The sequence below is a fragment of the Lissotriton helveticus genome, chromosome 7 (assembly GCF_964261635.1).
Source record: "Lissotriton helveticus chromosome 7, aLisHel1.1, whole genome shotgun sequence".
Classification (NCBI taxonomy): Eukaryota; Metazoa; Chordata; class Amphibia; order Caudata; family Salamandridae; genus Lissotriton; species Lissotriton helveticus.
Window position 1 is genome coordinate 993,454,255 of NC_136068.1, and position 20,803 is coordinate 993,475,057.

The 20,803-nt window shown below is 45.8% G+C and overlaps 1 protein-coding gene across 1 annotated transcript; it reads left to right on the forward strand.

Annotated features, from left to right (window-relative positions):
* The first annotated feature begins 704 nt into the window (after nt 1–704).
* Nucleotides 705–12,078, forward strand: LOC144769364 (uncharacterized). Its single transcript, XM_078653415.1, has 3 exons — nt 705–1,125; nt 1,401–1,963; nt 11,926–12,078. Exons 1-3 carry the CDS (start codon nt 705–707, stop codon nt 12,076–12,078), a joined length of 1,137 nt encoding a protein of 378 aa, XP_078509541.1.
* Nucleotides 12,079–20,803: the final 8,725 nt, after the last annotated feature.

Genomic DNA, 20,803 nt, shown 5'->3' on the forward strand with positions numbered 1-20,803 from the left:
CAATTGCCATAAAAGCATAATTCCAGTTAGTAGCATAATGCTATTAGTATGCTTCTGACAAAATTCCAGTTGATATTTGGTAACTTAATGAAGGTTTTCAAAGTGGTTTCGTGCTAAAGTACTAAGGGCCCGATGTAGGTAAAAGGGAATTTCCGATTCCAAAATACCGAGGCGGGCCGAATCGGTATTCTGAAATCGGAAAACGAGATGTAGGAAACAAACAGCGAAATAATAGGGAATCGGTCGGCATCGGTAATGTGAATCGGTACGTACCGAATCTGCATGGACCGAATCGGAAAGTACCGAATCGCCTACCACCGATTCGGAACTAGCCGAATCGGCTACCACCGAATCGGAATTAGCCGAGTCGGAAAAATCAGATTTGGCAATTACCGAATCGGAGGTATGAAAACACACCCATGGCCAAAAAGCCCATAGGAATGCATTGAAGAAACCGAATCGGCTATCTCCGAATCGGATGATAATGATTCGGATTTTACCGAATCGGTAATATCCGATTTGGAGATAGCCGATTCGGTAAAAGCCGCTTCAGCCAATGAGGTGGCTCCCCCTCCCCCTCCCAAACAGGGAGTGGCAACCCTGGCAGGTGCAGCCAATTAAGAACTTTCTGGAGAGCCAGCCTGAGCTGAGCAGTCACAGTTAGCAGCAGTGGGAGTAGGAGGTAGTGAACTGTTCAGAGCAAGATGGCAAACCAGAGTGAGAGCCAGAAGTCCAGCCAGAAGAGGAAGCCTAAGTTCAGCAGCACCGAGCTGCAGGTGTTGGTTGAGGAGGTGGTGAGGGTGCACCGGCAGCTATTCGGAAAGCTGTCCCTCAATGTGCCAGAAAGCACCAAGAGGAGGCTCTGGAGCGATATCGGTCAGAAGGTCAACGCTGTGGGTGTCACCCCCAGGTCCCTGGATGAGCTGAAGAAGCGCTTCTACGACATCCGCAGCCTGACCAAACGGAAGATGGCAGAGATCCAGAAGCAGGCTGGAGTCACTGGTGGTGGCAGGAACCCGGCGCCACCCCTCACCGAGCTGGAGGAACTGGTCTCCAGCACCATTGAGAGGGAGAGCGTGACCGGAATTGGGACCCTGGACAGCTCAGCCAGAGCTACAGCTACAGGTAAGAGGCATGCGCATCAGGACACACCCTACCAGACACCTCCCCATTAGACACAATGCATAGCCAAACCCCAGCACAGTACTGTAACCAACATACAAGAGACAAGCATCATGGTACATCCAGTCAGCAGTAGGTATCAAAATATGGCAGTGCAGAATCACAAGACATGAAACAGTGGAACACATTCTACGGAGATGCTAGGACATGTGGAATGCTTTAATTGTACTGACTGTAATACATCGGCACTCTATTTACAAATGCTTCTTTGTACCTAGGGGCACCATCAGGCGGACAAACACTGCCAAAGGAGGCAGCAGCACCATCTACCACTGCACTCGCAGGGCCGAGCACGAGTCAGGCTGCCGAGGAGGAGGAGGAAAACACCATAGGCCTGGATATTGAGGGAGACCTGGAAATTGACTTTGATGCACTTCACTCCCCACAAATGCAAAGCACACCCTCCTTGCAATTCTCCCCAGAGAACTCCCCGACAAGGGAGCTCTTTCCACCTACACCAGCTCCTGCCACTGTGGCTCCAGTACACCCTGTCCTGGGAGCAGGGGCTCAGGCCCCGGCCAGCACCACACCCCCACCAGTGGCACCCCAGCCCACGCAGCAGGCGGGCAGCAGCAGTACCCGGCGCCGTGCCATTCCCACCACTGCAGACCCAGCACGGGAGGCCAGTGTGTTCCGGGGCCTCGAAGGCAATATGGTGAAGATCCAAAGGCAGCAGGCGAAATCCATCATGGCATGCCAACGCCAGCTCCTGCAGCACAACCTGCAGATGGGGGAAATGGTGAAAGGATTTCAGGCCTTTGTGGATTCCAACAAGGAGGCAGTAGCAGGTTTAGCCAGGCTAACCACTGCCATCACACAGTTATGTGGCAGAATGGAGGAGCAAGAGGTGGTGCGCAGGCGGGATGCCCGGGTGCAGAACCGCTCCTTGAGCCGCCTTGCTGCAGCAACGGCACAACTCTGTCAGCGTGGTGCCAACATGGAGTCTAGTCTAGCACAAAATACCGCAGAGTTGACAAGGGGAATGGCCCGCATCACGACAGCAATGGAGGCCTTGATCATCTCTAACACTGCCGCAAATCCTGCCCTGGACCTGGGGGATGCTGGGGACAGCAGCAGCCGCAGCAGCCCGGCCAGCGCTGCGTCAGAGCCACGCAGGAGCACCAGGCGCTCCGCAGATGCCGCTGGTCATTCTGAAGGGGGTGAGGGACACCACAGTGGGGCTGCAAAGCGCTCAAAGAAATAGCCTAGCAAGGGCGGGTGAGGCAACCTGGACCCTAGACTTTTGTTTTCATTGACATTACACCTTTTTTTGTTGCACATCAGTGCAGTAACTGTGTAGCAACAGTATTAAAAATTGCTTATTCAACACAACCATTCACCTGTCTGTGCATTTGTACTCACTCAGAAATAGTTTGCTGTTATCTCCTCACGTCTATATCTGCCATCACTTGGCGTACACACCCCAGCTGGCTGTGTTAGTGGCACAGCTTCGTCGTCATCATGGTCCTCGTAGTCACTCAACTCCACCTCAGTGCCCTTCTTCACCGCAAGGTTGTGTAACATTGCACAGACAGCTATGATTTTGCAACAGGTGATGGGGGTGTACTGCCTTGCACCTCCACTCTTGTGCAGGCATCTAAACCTGCTTTTCCAGATGCCGAATGTCCTTTCCACAACATTCCTGGTGCTTTTGTGGGCACGGTTATACCTCCTTTGGCTGGGTGTAGAGGGGTTGAGGTAGGGGGTGAGAATGAATGAATGGAGGGCATATGCACTGTCGCCTAGAAGGAAAAGGGGTAAAATTACTTACATGCATACATGTATTTCACTTTGCTGTTTTTGGTTATGGGGGGCTGATGATGTGTCTCACCTAGGAGGTATCCTTCTCCAAATTCCCCAGCCATCAGCCGTGCATAGATGCCGCTCTGTTGGAAAATGTAGGAGTCGTGGGTACTACCCGGAAATTTTGCTACCAGGTCTGTGATGGTGCATTTCGCATTGCAGATCACCTGTACGTTGATGGTGTGAGTGGACTTCCGATTGCGGTAGATGTATTCTGTGTCAGATGGTGGGCAAATCGGAATGTGTGTGCCGTCTATGCAGCCAATGATGTGGGGGAATCTTGCCATCTGGTAGAAGTCTGCTTTGGTCTGTACAAGTTCTGCCTGGGTTGCAGGGAAGGAAATGTAGTGGGCCATCCTCTGGATCATGGCATCAAGGAACTTGTGGAAGAACCTTGACAGGCTGCTCTGGGTCACCCCTCCTGCCACAGCGACTACACTTTGGTAGCTGCCAGACGCCAGCAGGTGTAGGCAGCATAGCACCTGCACCTGCACAGGGATTGCGTGTGCCCTTGGGGTGGGGTGCTGCAACAGGGGTTGGAGGTCCCTAATGAGGTCTGTGATGGTCTCTGAGTCCAGCCTGTACCGCTGTAGGATCTCTGCATCTGTCAGCATGACCAGGGTGATACGTTGTCTGTATACCTGCTCCTCTCTTTGCCATTCCCTCTCTCCTTGCTGCTGTAGCCGTAGCCGCCTCGCTATGACATAAAAAGCTGCCATCCTGCAAGTTGCAATGCATTTTGGGGCTGTTTTTATGGGTTGGAGTTGGTTACCACCTGATCGTAATCCATGGTAATTGCCGAGTGGATTCTACCGATTTTGAGCCAAAATCGGTGTTTCTGTGTCTCCCTACATCTCCCCATCTGTCCGAAGCGGGGATTTTCCCGATCGGTGAATCTACCGAATTGGTAGGTTCTCCGATTTGCCTTCTGTCCGATTCGGTGTCTCTACCGAATCGGTACATGCACCGAATCGGCTTCTGTCCGATTCGGTGTCTCTACCGAATCGGTACATGCACCGAATCGGCTTATGTCCGATTCGGTGTCACTACCGAATCGGTACATGCACCGAATCGGCTTATGTCCGATTCGGTGTCACTACCGATTCTGTACATGCACCGAATCGGCTTATGTCCGATTCGGTGTCACTACCGATTCTGTACATGCACCGATTCGGTGTTTGCATCCGATTCGGTGTGTTACCGATTCGTACTGTATCCGATTTTCGGTATGTACGTATCGCATTCTTTTACATTCGGTAATCATTCCGATTCGGTTTTCGCTCCGATTTGTACTTTTTTTTGTGCCCTACATCTCGATGCCAGTATACCGATCGGTAAGGGCCCAGAATCGGTATTTTCGGCCGTTACCGATCGGTAACGGCCTACCTACATCGGGCCCTAAGGGTTTAAAGTGACTAATGTCAATAAAGTGCAAATGTGAAAACGTTCATTATAGTTTTTCAGATGTGCAAAAAACTTAATAAATCTTAAGTAAATATATTATTGATTTTAATTTAATTGAAGTGTGGAAAACTGTTGAAAAAGTGTTAAAAGATTTTAGATATTATATAAATATCAGCTACCCAGTGACCATGCTAAAAAACAACCAGTAAAAAGACAGTTAGATAAAAAACTACCCAATCATATAAAAACTGATCAATTAAAACATGGCTTAATAATTGATTTGGTACAGGAATACCCATTCCAATCACAGGTTATAACTGGGAGTAACACAATTTCATAAGTACCTCTTGAACTTAACTGTCAGTTCATCTTAATCATTCCTTGACTGGTTGATCATCCATCACACATCTATATATTAGGGACAATTTATTGTTTACTCATAAAAACGTATGAAGATCTTCTGTTACGTTAAGCCCTCTGGGGGACATAGAGTCAAACTCTAAGATGTACCTTGTCTCCAAACGTCTTAGTTTGGCCTCTCTGTCCCCCCCTCTTTTTGTCAAGGGTATGGCTTCTATGGCATAATAACATAGACGTTGAGGATTGCTATTGTGTGCAGCTTGAAAGTGTCTTGCTACTGGGTAACTCTGATCTTTGTTGGTTATCGCCCTTAGATGTTGCAAGATACGCTTGTGTACCGCCAGCTTTGAACTGCCTACATATTTTAGGTTCAAAATTTCTCGCTGAGCACTCGAAAATGAAATATCCTTATATCAGAGTTCAACCATCAGTGATAGTAGTTACAAGTCCATTGCAAGTCCTTCAAGTCAGACACCAGAGTTCTTTAGTAAACGTAATGTAGATCCACTTTATTTTTGGTCTTCAGACTTCACAATTCTTAAGACTTCAAACTTCACAATTCATAACACAATCCACAACCAACACGTGTTTCGTTGGGGAAATGTCTCATGCCTAATCAACTTCCTCAGGGCTATAGTCAATAAATCTTCATTCCAACATTTTCTTTGTGGTAAAAGTTCTAAGGGCTGAACTATCATTAATAGCTGTTCTTATTTTCCAGTTTTAATATGAAATTCGAATATCCTGCAAGTTCAATGTGCACCTTAAAATAGTAATTATCAGATAGTGGGCTTCTAATTCTTCAACTTCTAGCTCCAAAGTATATTAGATTTCTTCTTAATAAAGAACAGTAAAGAAGAGTTGGTGGTCTGACTATCAGAACAGTTCAATTAGAGAGCAGCAGTTACAGAAGAAATCTAATATACTTTGGAGCTAGAAGTTGAAGAGTTAGAAGCCCACTATCTGATAATTACTATTTTAAGGTGCACATTGAACTTGCAGGATATTCGAATTTCATATTAAAACTGGAAAATAAGAACAGCTATTAATGATAGTTCAGCCCTTAGAACTTTTACCACAAAGAAAATGTTGGAATGAAGATTTATTGACAATAGCCCTGAGGAAGTTGATTAGGCATGAGACAGATGCCCAACGAAACATGTGTTGGCTGTGGATTGTGTTATGAGTTGTGAAGTTTGAAGTCTTAAGAATTGTGAAGTCTGAAGACCAAAAATAAAGTGGATCTACATTACGTTTACTAAAGAACTCTGGTGTCTGACTTGAAGGACTTGCAATGGACTTGTAACTACTATCACTGATGGTTGAACTCTGATATAAGGATATTTCATTTTCGAGTGCTCAGCGAGAAATTTTGATTTTGAATACCCAGAGCTTTGCTCAGGAAATTGGGGGGAGTGAGGTGCCCTTCCCTGTCTTGCTTTTGAGCACCTACTGTGATTTGTCAATTTTTACTTGAGCCAAATCCGTGCAGAGCGCCCGCTTTCTATCCCTGTTACCTCAAGTTTCTATTTACATATTTTAGGTGACAATCACATTCCAGAACATAAACAGAATATTCCGTTTTACAAGTCAAGTGTTGTTTGATTTCTCTAATAGTTCCGGAAAAAGGAGTAGTGTAGGTCTTGGTATTACTGCCAAACTTACAAGCTTTACATGATAGACATTTATAAATCCCTTTCTGCTTTTCAACCATGTATCCTTCCTGAAACTCTCTTGACTGTTCCTGGCCAGCATGTTGCCCATACTCATTGACCTCCGAAAATATATGGAGGGATTTGGGGGCATCAGGTCACCTATCACAGGATCATCTTGGATAAAGTGCCAAATATGTCTTATGATGCTCCTCAATTCCTTTTCCTGTTTTGAGTATGTCAGAATAAGTCGTACCGCCTGGGCCTTGTGATCCACAGCCTCCTGGGGGATTTTAGCTCGATATAAAAGAAGCTCCTTCCGTGGCCTAGCTTGGGATTTTTTCACAGCGGCCTCCACTATTTTGGGGCTGTACCCTCTGGCTAGAAACCTGGCACTACTCTCCAATTGTTTAATCTTCGCATCCTCTGGATCACTACAGATGCGTCGAATGCGGAGCATCTCTCCATATGGGATGCTCCTTATTAAATGTGGAGGATGTGCACTTGTTGCGTGTAAAAGAGTGTTAGCCGCCGTAGGTTTTCTAAAAAGGGTAGTTGTTAAAACATTGTTTTTTATTAAGACCTGAACATCTAAAAATGTCACTGAGTGCTTGCTGATGTTAAAAGTAAATTTAAGATTAAGATCATTTTGGTTAATGTCATCAATGAATTTCAACACACTTTTCTCACTCCGTCGCCTAACAATAAAAAGGTCATCTATAAAGCGCATCCAGGAGACAATATTGGTGGTATATACATGGTCAAACTTACGCAAGAGGACCAGTTCCTCCCACCAGCCCGTGAACAGGCAGGCTTAGCTGGGGAGAAACTGGCCCCCATTGCAACACCTTGCACTTGCTGGTAAAATTGTCCATTAAAAAGGAAGTGGTTATTTTCTAAACAAAACGATAGCATGTTCAGCAGCATCCGAGTATGTTGAGCATACATCATGGGTCTCATGTTTAAAAAATACTCTACAGCCCTCAACCGTCTTTATGCTTGGTGCAGGTATAAAGAGAACATACATCTATTGTTACAAGCAGCAAATTCTGGTCCCAGGACAAGTCTTTAATCTTGTTTAAAAAGTCACTAGTGTCCTGCACCTAGGAGCTAAGATTTCTCATATGAGCCTCTAGAAAGTAATCCATATATTTGGAAAGGTTCTCCAGAGGCCCATCACAGGCTGCAATGATGAATATATATATATTCCTGGATTCCGTTAGTCATCTAATCTTCGAACAAATGGAACGGACCACCGAAATGTACTTTCTCAGATGTTTATTTCAAGGTGCAAGTCTCCAGGCAACGCGTTTCAGCCCACCACAGGCCTTGACTAGCATAGAGTGGAGTTGAATATAGTGTATTAGTGTAGATTGGAGTGACGTAGAATGATGTGTTGTACAATGGAGGGGCATACAATGGAATAGTGTATTGTGGAATAGTGTACAGTGGAGTGGCATTCAGTGGAGTAGTGTAGCCTAAAGTGGCATACAGTGGAGTGGGGTAGGGTGCAATAACATACAGTGGGTTGGCGAACAATGGATTAGTTTAGGAAGGAATAGCATAGAATTAAGTGGCATAGAGTGGAGTGCCATACACTGGAGTGGTGCAGGGCTTAGAAGCATACAGTGGAGTGGCATATAGTGGAATAGTGTACAGTGAAATGTTGAAGAGTGGAGTGGCATACAGTGGAATAGCGTAGGATGGAGTGGCATACCGTGAAATGGTGTGGAGGGTAATAGCGTATAGTGGAGTAGCATCCAGTGGAGTAGTGTACAGTGGAGTTAGGTAGACTGGAATGGCATAGAGTGGAGGTGTGTTAAGTGTAATAGCTATGAGGGTAATTAGTGGCATACAGTGGAGAGTTATAGAGTGGAGTGACATAGAGTAGAATAGTGTATATATGAGTGGAGTTGCATATAGTAGAGTAGTATACATTGGAGTGGCATATACTGGATACATTATAGTGGAGTGGAGTATAGTGTAATGGCGTAAAGTGGAGTGGCATACAGATGTATGTGAAAATTAGCAGTAATGTTGATTATGGTGTGCAGAGTAACACAAAACAGCGAATTATGCTGCCTTGGGTTTCTCCAGATTTACCAATCAATGCAGAGCCACGAATGGTGGCCTTGCATTGCTTTGTAAATCTGCCTTTAGCTTGGGTTGCCCATGCAACACCGTGCGTGACACAAGGGTACCACAAAGCAATAATGCAGCTAGGTCTTTGTTATATTTTTGGCCACGTTATACCACTGAAATTTTGCAGTACACATTGTTACATGCCAATGAAAAGCCTGTATATAATTAGGTAATGTCTGTTTTTAGAAAATGAAAATGCAGCCATATTGTTTTTACTACACTTTGCCTGTGTTCTGAGTTAGGGACTCAGATATAGGTAAGTAATAGCTTTTATTGTAGTTAACTATCTATTATCACTTTAATAAAGTATAAATATGTAAGAAAATGTCATTATTTTTTTACATATATATAACATAGAAAACCTCATTCTTACCTATATCTAAGGCCTAAGCCAGGCCACTAGCATAGTGGCCTTAAAACAACATGGCTGCCTTAAACTTTACTAAAGGCAATCATTATCCAATCAGATATTGACTTGTATTACTGTCGTTTTGTGAAGTTTCCTGAAATTCTGCAAAAGTACTGTGGGCACAGATATCACTAAGTTTAAATTCCTTATAACTTAAAAAATACTTACCTGTAGTACCCAAAAAAGATAATCTGTGTACCATAATGTATAATTCTGACAAATTTCATGAAAATCTATTCATCCATTTTGAAGCTACATCTAGTACAATAGTCTATGGAAAAAGCATTGATGGAAAAATGCCCCCATTTTATCTTTGCCCCCCATTAACGATTCACCACAACAATTTACATCATCACAAAATGTAGAAAATGCTATAGGTCTGGAAAGTTTTGTGGTGCTTCATCAAACAGATGGAAAGTTCTTAGGGAGCAAAAATATAAGAAATTCCTAACTCTAGGAATTCTAATTATACCTACAGAGTGGCAATCAGATTTAATGTGATTTCTTTCTTTTTATCTATTGTGTTTTATGTATTTGTTTTTTCGGTTTACACAGTCATGTGACAATAAATGTGTATTTTAAATATATATATATATATATATATATATATATATATATATATATATATATATATATATATATATATATATATATATATATATATATATATATAGTGTTTTATTTCTGATATTTTGAAAACAGAATAAATGAAACAGTAAAATACATTAGCGGGTTCCAATTCACACTTAGAAGCAGCAGCAGGTCTTTGCCCATGTGTTAATGATACAGATTGGAGCCAGACCCTGTTCAGATTTGTATTTATGTATTTGCAATTCTCCATAAGAAACTTCCTCCTATAATGCTTCTCGTGTACAGAGAAGCATTGTGAGAGGAAGAATTGAACCAAGAATTAGACATTGCAACGGGAGGGACTACAATAGTTCTAGTCCCCCTCTTTCCAATGCCAACCTCCTAGTTCATTTCTTTTGTTGGTGGAGTGAGTGGAAGGGTAAGGGCTTGCCTGATTATCCCAACCTCTCTATTCTCTCACTTTCTCCCTGTCTCCCCACAGCTCCATAAAAACTGTTTTGGGACATTTTGCATGGCTAGAGAAGTGTTGCCCTTAGCCCTCCCCCCCCCAGCCGCATCAATTGTCCCAGTCCAGTGGACGTAGATGTACTCTGATCGGTAATCTCTTCCAGTCCCATTGATGAGTGTGTGTAATGCAACATGTAACATCCAATGCATATTAATGAGGCTGCCAGTAAGTTAGCACTTGGCTACTTCATTTGGGAGTTTGTTGGTGGCCAGAAGCGATGGGCAGGTTCCAACCCCTCTTACTACCCCAGCGCCAAACACAAATGTACCAGAATATGTTGATAACATTTTTTTTTAAAGAGATGCTGTGACCTGGGGGCAAACACATTTATGATGCATATATACGTCGTAAGACCATCTTGAGGACACCTCTTCCTGATGCATACATGATATAAGGGCAGCCAGGGCTTAAAGCCTTTAGAATAAAACATGGCAAAGAATTGTGCTCTGTCATGTAGAAAACCTTACTGCCTTCTAAGTCCACAGGATTCGATGTTGTAAACCTAACAGTGTAGCGTACTTAATATTAATAAAACATTCATCTCCGCAGTAACATTTATCAAAGCTGTTGTAGTTGTATTGGCCAAGTTACTTTTTCCACTGAGCAGGCCTGATATTAAGTGATTTTTTTTTCTATAGCCCTGTCTGAGAAAAGGGTACAAACTTGCTTGAAAGGTATTCTTACTTTCTATCAAATTTCTAATACAATGGTAAAAGTAGATGCCTAGTATCTGTAGTGGGAATGTAATGTTTAATAAGACTAAACAGACCCGAACAAGTTGTAGTGACTACTAACTTGCATTGAGTGATTGTCATCAATATCCAGATTTGGGGGATGGTTGCTCCCTCAGTTTCTTAGGCTGGTACCATTGTAAAAGAGGGTACTTTAGGAAGGTTTATAGTAAAAGGAAGGAAGTGGCACTGCAAAGCAGGGTTGAGGTGGAAACTCTTCCAGGTTTGGGTATAGGAAATTCTCTCCAACCACAGGTTAGGGGGGGCGTGGTCACGGAGGCGACCAAGATGGCCGCTTTCGAGTGAAGCTCCGCCGTCCGGGCGACCGACCTTCACCATCCTGACACTTTGAGGCGGACCTGACCCCGTAACTCCGCTCCATCCCACAGCTGCGGCGACCCGCCGCCATCCGACACCGGATTTGGGGCTGCGGAGGCACCGGAGGGGTGTTCCAGGCGGAGGAGCGAGGCTGCCACCCCATCGGCGCCCGCTCTCACTGCACCCGGCTTTCTGGTAGGTGACGCGCTGGGGGCGCGCTGCTGGTCTGCTCGCGGCCTCTTGTGGCGCTGGGGGCTTGGGGCTGTTCGCTGGGGTCTGGCCCGGGGGTTGCTGCGCCGTCTCCGTGACTCCGCGACTCGCGGCGGCCTTCGGGCCTGTGCGGCGACGCGGAGCCAGGGCCTTGGGTGGCGGCTACCCCGGACTGGGCGCGAGGGACGTTCCGACCCGGGTGCTGCGGGTGGGGCGGGTGATTGGCGGTGGGCGCCCCGGGGGCTGGCGCTGCTGCGCGGCCGGGCGGCCCCCCCTTCCCTTGGTGTCCCCCCCTGATTCCCACTGGAGAGAGGGGACGACTGTTGGCGAGGCCCAGCACCTGCAACTCTGGCCGGCCATTTTGGCTTTGGATTACGCTGCCGCCGCTGGACGAGTCCTGGCTCCCAGTAGGGTCACATTGATACCTGGCAGTCACGCAGCGACGGATAACTGCCTCCTTGCACGCGAGTTGCGCCCGGTGCCACCAGACTGAGCTGTTCCTAATTGCCATATCCACAGAGGCGATCGCACCTCTTGGCGCATTCCTGTTGGCCTGCCCGCCCGAAACTCAGACAGACGCCCTGCTCATAGGTCCTTGTCTGCTGTCCCATTCAGACCCTGTCCACAATGGGCAAACGAGACCTCAATCAGCGGAAACTCAGTTTTGACAAAACCTCCATGCTTTCTGCAGACACTGCAACCGGCTCCTCATCTGACGCCATGCCTCCCCCTCCTCAGGAAACGCAGCCGCATTGGTCGCTACCATGATGGCTGAGATGAGGGCTGGGTTCAAGTACCTCGACGGTAGGTTTGACACTCTGGAGCAAAAACTAGCCGATCTGGGCTCTAAGGTTCAAGTGCATGACCGCAGACTGGATGTGGCTGAATCCCGCATCTCCGACATCGAGGACTCTGGCGCCAAATCACTGAAACGCCTTGAACGCGTCGAGAAGATACTGAAAGAGGTCGCCATTAAGAATGAGGACTTGGAGGCACGTGGACGACGAAACAACGTTCGCATATTAGGCGTGGCGGAATCGACCCAGACTGGCCGTATGGACGTCTTTGTGGAGAACCTTCTTATTGAACTGTTTGGCAGGGACCAATTCACTTCTGGCTTTGTGGTGGAGCGGGCCCACCGGTCTTTGGGACCCCGACCGAATCCGGGATTACCGCCACGGCCCATCATCGCACGGATTATGAACTTCAGGGACCGTGACGCAGCCCTCCGCGCAGCTCGAGAAAAGGGCGAGATTCGTTGGCAGGGCGACTCACTTTCCTTCTACCCAGACTTTACTGCCATGGTGCAAGAAGCGCGGCGAAAGTTCACCGGGGTTAAAGCTGCTCTGCGCAATCTAGGCCTTAGGTATGGCATGCTTTACCCTGCGCGCCTGAGGGTGGAGGTGGCTGGCAAGGCCCGCATATTTGACAATCCTACGGAGGTGCAGGAGTTCTGTCATTCGTATAAAGCCAGAAAAGACCAGAATGCGGGCGAATCCAGGGCCCAGTCGCCGTTGCAGGGTGACTCTCAGAACAGCGTCGATCTATTCTCCACCTCAGGCCAGGGCTGACACTAGCACTCTAGCATGCACATCCGCCTCCGCAGTTTTGTTTTTTGGCTCTCTGACTCGAGTCTCATTGGATTGATTATTTGCATCTACAACCATGGTCTTGCCCTGAGGATGGGGCGTTACCACCCCTTATGGCGGCTGCCCTTCTGCTTGGGGACTTTGTTGTTTTTGACGTGGTGGGATGGGGTTCCATTCCGGTTGTTCAGTTAGTTAGATACTATCCTGCCGCCACGATGGGCTGGGTATTCCTCTTTGGGGTTACTGAGAGGTTGAGTGGAGGATGGGCTATGGGGATTGTTTGGTTTTGTATTGTTTGGAAGTGTCACAAAGTCAGCATAATTCCGATTGTTGTATTGAGCTGCTTCTGACCTAGGTCACCTACATTTACTCGTCACCCATGGCTAGATTAGGATTGCAGGTGGGCCCCTCAGACTTGTCATTAATGTCCTGGAATGTTAGGGGATTGAATGACGCCAGGAAATGCAAACAAGTGTTTAATTATATTGCCAGACATAGGATTGATATAGTCTTCCTGCAAGAGACTCATTTGACATCGGACTCTGCTGCACACGTAGCCAGGAGTTGGGGTACGCATCATTTTTTTTCACACTACACTAGGTATTCCAGGGGAGTGGCTATCTGTATACACAAGCTGGTTCCTTTTGTGCTCTCCCACTCCGTCTTTGACAAAGAAGGCAGATATGTCATCATCTCAGGGACCCTACTGGGCCATAAGGTCACGCTTGCCGGTATTTATGGTCCTAACATTGACACCCCTGCCTTTTTCAGTGACTTTCAGCTACACCTACTACAATTGGATCCAGAACTGCTGTTGCTTGGTGGTGATTTCAACCTTCTATTTAATGTTTCGAGAGATAGTACTGCATCCACGCCTGACACCAGACCTCATTCACGCCCTGTTTTGCTAGACATATGTACTCACTACTCTCTCGTTGACATTGAGGCGAAATTACACGCCTCCGCCCCTGCTTATACACACTACTCTGGGTTCCATGACACATGGACGAGACTTGACTATTGGCTTCTCTCCCCGGAAGTGGTTGGGTGGGTAGACGAACTCCTTACACTTCCCCGTACACTATCAGACCACTCACCCGTTGTACTTAGAATGCGGGTCCCTAGGGCGGGGGGCTACGAGAGGCAATGGCGCTTCCCCGGGAAGGCTTTGTCGGACCCAGTTTTCACTGAGACTATCAGGGACGCCATCGAAGAATACTTTGAACTCAACACAGGCACAGTCGACACCTGGGCTGTCCTATGGGAGGGCTTCAAGGCAACCATCAGGGGAGTCTGCATTGCAACGCACACTGGGGTTCTGCGTACTATACGTACGACCCTCTCGCGGCTTGAACGGGACATAGCGACACTGGAGGCAGAACAACTCCGTCGACACACTGCGGAGAGGGACCACAGGCGCTTACAATTGCTAATGGAGTTTAGGGAGGAAGCGGATAGGGAGCTCAGATTCCTGACTAGAGCACACACTGCTAGGCAATATGGGGAGGGGGACCGACCCGGCAGGGTACTGGCACAACTACTTCGCCCACCACGCGCCTCTTCCTACATCACGACACTCATGAGCCCGGCGGGGGAGACGCTACACACTACCCCCGAGATATGTGATGCATTTTTATCCTACTACACTACGTTGTATACATCTACACTGACGGACGATGACACTGACCGTGGTGATTACCTCAACGAAATTGCAATGGTGTATTTGGATAGGTGGATGGTCGACTTTCTTGCGGACCCCATTACGTCAGATAACGTGGTGGAGGCCATAGACTCCATGACGGTGATAGAGCGCGCGGGTCACCCGACCAATTAATTTCGCCACTTCTGGCTTCGGGCCCATATATTTCAAATCACCATATACATTGATGAGCTGACCTCACGCTCTGCTATCAGGTATTTGTGAGTTCCCTTCGTTATTCTTCAGCGTACCCGACTTACCATCCACCGACACGGGTACCTATGACCACCATGGATCAGGGAGCTAGCTGTGAAAGGAAAGGCAGCAAAATACAAACCCAACAAATAATATTCAATATATTTTTTAAATGACCACGGACAACTGGAAGTTTTAAAGTCTTTATCTAATTTAGTAAATTTCAGAAATAATCAAATTCACAGTAATTAAGCAATCGATAATCAGAATAACAGAAAGTACATAGCTGAATAGCAAATAAGTCAGAGCAACCATTTATAGACTAATGGAATCCGGACACACTTAAATGAAGGATCAGGAATTAGAACGTTTCAGATGAATTACTAAAGATGGGATAGGCTTTGATTAGGACTGGTATTCTAGATTTATTTCAAGGGAATAAGACAGGAATTCGGGACATTTACATCTATAGGAGAGTCTATGAAGAGAGACACGCTATGCTTTAAGGCAAAAGTTCTTTAGACAGTTTAAGTAAGGAGGTTCTAGACCATATCAGGAAATGACAAACTGCAATGCAAAATATAATTTCTAACAGGTAAGGCAACATAGGAACACGTTTTGAAATAAAATGCAAATGACTTTATGATTCAATGGTTGCGGGAGAAAGCATGGAAATTTAACATATGCAAAGGTATGTCTTTATTAAAGCAAAAGACAGAAACATAGAAAGGTGCAAGATTCAGAGTGATATTTACCTAGACTGGTGTGAAAACCAAACCCTGGCCACGGTCAGTTAAGGACAGGAAACCCTCAAGGAAGGATACCCCTCAAAGGACAGCAGGTGCAGAATGGACACCCAGGACAGGACAGGAAACCCTCAGATTAGGAATCAGGACAGGACCTCTCGGACAGGACCCTCAGGACAGGACCAGCACCCGCAGTTCGGAAGCAACGCCTGCGCTCCACCCTCACTGCAGCTATCGATCAAGACCCCGATTGGGTCAGCGAACTCCCAGCAAAGTGCTCCGCCAGCACTTTAAGGTTTAGCAAAACCTTAGTCTATGGTCAATTTCGGACAGAGTGCTCCGCAGCTCTCTGTATCTTCAGTCACCTATTGAGTGCGTTGGGTCAGTGACAGGTCAGCTAAACCAGACAAGTCGGACAACTTCCCTAGGTGAACCCAGGGTAGTTATACTGTTTGGGGACGGTGTACCACCCCCCAATGTTGCAAAGTGTCAGAATCCCTCAATTTGGATTGGTCCTAAGGTAGGCTTTGGGTAACACACCAATCAGAATAGACTATTTGGAGGCCTAATATACATCTCTGGGTACCGCCTAGCAAGATTGGGGTTCCCATGAGAAACTGCACGGCAAATAGTAGCGCAACACACAATGTATCATATAAGGAACAACTTTCTCCGTTCTCGTAGGGCAGAGGTGGCTTTCCCATGAGCATCTTGACGGTGGCTGCCAGCTGGCTGAGTTCCACTGTCCATTGTTGCCACCTTTCAGTGCACCACGAGTCTGCGCAGAAGAGACCCTCAATATGGCTCCCAACCGGTTCGGACCCCCATTTCCCGCAGTACATGAAAAGTAAGCGAGAACAAATTAATACATAGAAATAAATGTATGTAAACACATCATTGGTCTTGTATTTCCAACTTATCATTATAAAAATATACTATGCAGTTTAAATGTTAGCAACATATACACGTTCACAAGAGCATTACCACGTTATTCACGAAAGCTGTGTATTACGCATGCGCACCCTTTCCCTCCAAAATTTATAACTACGTCAGGTCACGTGAGTGTGACTGACGCATGCGCAGAAGCACTTTTCAAGCGGCGGCCATGTTTTTAAAGACATGGATTAGTTGTATTAAAAATACACGTACGCAAGCTTCCTCTACCTTGTTCGAATATGAAAATAAAAGATTAGTAAGACGAACAATTTATTAATTTATTACACACGGGCGAGGTTCTTGACTCGAGCAAGTCGCGATGCGATGCTTGCTCTATCAATCCCCTCTTTGATGATATTTACTATCATCACAAAAATAATGGAACCAGATGCCAACTTCTTCACACTTTATACAGCTCTATCTCTTCCAACAAACGATCCAGCTTCTCCTTTTCATTTTTAGTAGGGTGAGAATTTTTCACCTTTTTGTATATCTGATTATTCATTTCCTTTAATTCAAGCTCATCCACACTTCGTTTCACTCCTCTGGCATTCACTTGATGCTTTCCGGTGTGTTTACGACACTTGCAACAGACAAATATGAAAAATAGGATAAGACCTATAATTCCAATTGGCATCAGTACCTTGAACAATAAGCTTTTACCTAAGCTAGCAAACCAATGACCTACATTTGAGAGACCATCTACCAGTCTTTTCCAGGCACTGTCAACCTCGAGTGGTTTGAGTTCCCTTGCCAAATTAGTAATGTTTTTCACATATCTTTTTAGCTGCACACTTTTGTCCGGAATATAAGTGCAACAATGTTGCGCCTTCAACATCCGGCAGACTCCGCCCTCTTTTGCTAATAAGGTGTCAAGAGCAAGTCTGTTCTGCAAAACCATTGATCTGATCGCAACCATTTCAGTATTGACCAGCAGAAATCCATGAGCTGTGTCAGTAGACAACACATCCACTATAGTGGACAATTTGCAAATTCTGTGAGTGTTCAGAACCACTCCCACTCCAGGTATCAGTGCACTGAAAATACTACCCATTATTTCACCTACGCTTTCTCTTTTACTACGCACTAAGCCATTAGTATTTTCACTGCTTCCAGCAACTTTGTTCACATGGTATATTTTCGGGAAGACAATGCCAAAGTAGCAGCTTCCATACCAGTGATCCGGCAATTTGAAATAAGCCTTGTCCCCACATATATAATAAATTCCAGGAAACACAGGCTCTGACCCATTTTTGAAACCCCAACCTCCAATTACCTTGTAATCATGTTCACATTCACTGGAACCAATGAAAATGTTATTATAGTAGCTAGTCTTCTCGCGGTGAAGACATAGCTTTCCTTTCTTTTCAAAATCCAGCAACAAAGCAGGACCCGCTCCACCATTTGAGGTGCCTTCCATGTTCTCAGCCCATTTTGGCCTTTTCTGTGTTTCGTCATCTGCCTTTCTTTTTCTTTTTATTCTCCTCTTCTCTGCCATGTTCAGGAACATCTTTTCCTGCTCACGCAAAGAACAGGTCAAGTTATCTCTGTGTGCGTCACCTATGTCTATATTACCTATAGTCAGAAAGTATTCGCCCATATAGCGAGTAACGTCACTTTTAGTATGTACAGGATTCAAGTTCCCACGTATAGGAAGTTCAGAAAAGATCACGTCATTGTTAGAGTAATAGTACTGTAACGGTCCTCTTTTGTAAAATAAGCTTGCTAAAATGCTACAGGATATTCCATAGGTCAGGGGCAGGTGATGGTATGTCACGCCTCAGCCACAGAGGTAGGTAGCTTCATGCAGACATAGCAATCTTCAATTTCCATAGTCTCTACATAGTGTATTAACAAGTTTGCGAAAACATTTAAATGCGTTTTATTCTTTACTCCATGATAATGTAGTCCTACCTCATCTGATGCTTCTAGGTCTCGTTTTGTTTGTCTGAGTGCTCTCTCATGTATTGCTACACTTTGTGTTGTTAGTTCTTCAGTCTCAGTATTTACAATCTCAGTAGGGTCAATATTAGTATTTTTGCTCACCGCAAAAGGAATGAAAACTGTTAGTCCTATCCAAATTAATATCACATACCTTGCAGCATGTTTTGCAACGACTGCAACTAGGTCTACCATTCACGTTTGAATCAGACATTTTGGCTCAGAAGAAGTTTCTCGACCCCTCTTTGTGTCTTTACACCAGTAGCTTACTTTGTGCAAATTCACGGTGGCTCGTCTTCTTCTTCAGCAGAGTACTCAGCGACTGGTTCTCCGTCGCTCTCGTCAGTTATATCAAGGTCTTCAAATTCCTCCAAAACGAGCATCCATTCAGGAGACTTGTACTTTTTGTTTTGTCTTTTTATTCAATCGCTCCTTCTTTTGGAAGTGTCTTCTGGTTGTTCTGCTATGCGAGCACTTCTCCTTTCTTCTGCACGTTTTTCTTCTACCGTTTTTATTCTCAGTCTCAATTTCTTTATGTATCCAGGCTCAATGTGCTTTCTTTTCTTAAGTCTTTTAGTTGGTACTAAGACTTCGTTCTCTTCTCTTGTCCTTTTATTTTCATTAGTTTGTGGCAATTCTGCTTCTTCTATTTCCCTTCCTATCTTACTAGTTCCAGGTCTTGCATCTTTTTCTTCTGCCTGGTTACTAATCTGGCCTTGTTCAGGAGAATTTTGTTTTTGCTTTTCAAATGTCTCTGTTTCTGTTTCCTGAACACTTTCTCCTAATCCTATCTGATCCTGTTCGAGCACTTCGTTCTCTTGAGTTTCTTCCGCTCGAATCTCTTTACTAGGTCTAATCTGTCCCTTTTCGATATCAGGAGTCAGTGGAGGAGTATCGATCACTTGTTCTGTCCCTGTCTGACCTTCTCCTTCCTCAGTTTTGATGTGAATCTCAATACCCTGAGGTTCTTCGCCTGTGCCTTGCTTTTCCTCTCTATTCCACTCTCTACCTTTCCAAATTCGTTCGCTTGTTCTGATGGGGTCTTCGGTAAGGTCAATCAATGGTATCCACTCATCTGGCCATATGCTTGACAGCTCGTCATCAGCTACTTCTGGACCAACCTTTGGGAACCCTTCAGCAGGCTGTACTCTTGGTAGCTCGTCATCAACTACTCCTGGACCAACGTCTGCGGACCCCTCAGCTTGACTGGTACTGGGCTGTACGTCGTCAGTTACTTCTGGTCTTGCTTCTGCAGGCCCCTCTGCTGGACCGTCTTCTTCTCCCGGCTCTTTGTCGGGTTGTACCTTCTGAGTGTGGCTGGCGTGGATCCAATGGGGAACACCGGCACACTTTACTGCTGTGGTCGTTACCAGGATCACTTGACGCTTTTCTCCCCACCTCGGTTCCAGGCAGCTCGACCGAGTATGCTTCTTTATTTTGACCCAGTCTCGGGGAACCAGTTTGTGGAGAGGAGTCGTTGGATTGGCGACGGCGTCTACTCCGATCTGGCGAGAGATATAACGCACTTGGTCACCTAATCTCTTGCAGTATTCAAGCACCAAATCATCAGTAATACTCAACAGTTTGCTTCCTGGTACCCATGCTTGTCTCATTACTCTTCCCATCAAGATTTCATGAGGGCTCAGGCCTGTCTTTCGGTCTGGAATACTTCGGAGTCCCATCAGAACCAGAGGCAGGGCCTTTACCCAGGTCATGCCAGATGCATCACACAATTTCGCTAGTCTTGTTTTGATAGTCCCGTTTATTTGTTCCACCACTCCAGAAGCCTCTGGATGATATGCACAGTGGAGTTTTTGCGAGATCCCAAATGCCTTACAGAGTTGGTCGATCACATCATTCTGAAAATGTCGGCCTCTATCTGATTCAATAGTGACTGGAACCCCGAACCTAGGTATCAGTTCTTTCAGTAAACACTTTGCTACTGTCAGTGCGTCACTTTGGGGAGTAGGGTAAGCTTCCACCCACTTTGAAAATAGGCAGACAATGACAAGGACATAACGCTTCCCTTCACAACGTGGCATGGTGATGAAATCAACTTGTACTCTCACAAAGGGACCCGCTGACCTCCCAATTTTCCCTAGTTCCACTATTGTTCTCTTGCCTGGGTTCATCTTTTGACATGACAGGCACCTCTGGCAGAGGGACTCTGCTACTTTCCTGAACTTCCTGCTATACCAAGTCTGTTGGAATACCAGAATCATGGCATCCCTACCAATGTGTGATCCCTCATGTATCAATCTCGCCATTGCGCCAAGCAAGTGTCTGGGTAACACAGGCATACCATTTGGGCCCAAGATGACACCATCCTCTCGTCTTGGTCTACACCCTTCTTCCTTCCACTTCTCTTTCTCTTGCCAGGGTGCCGC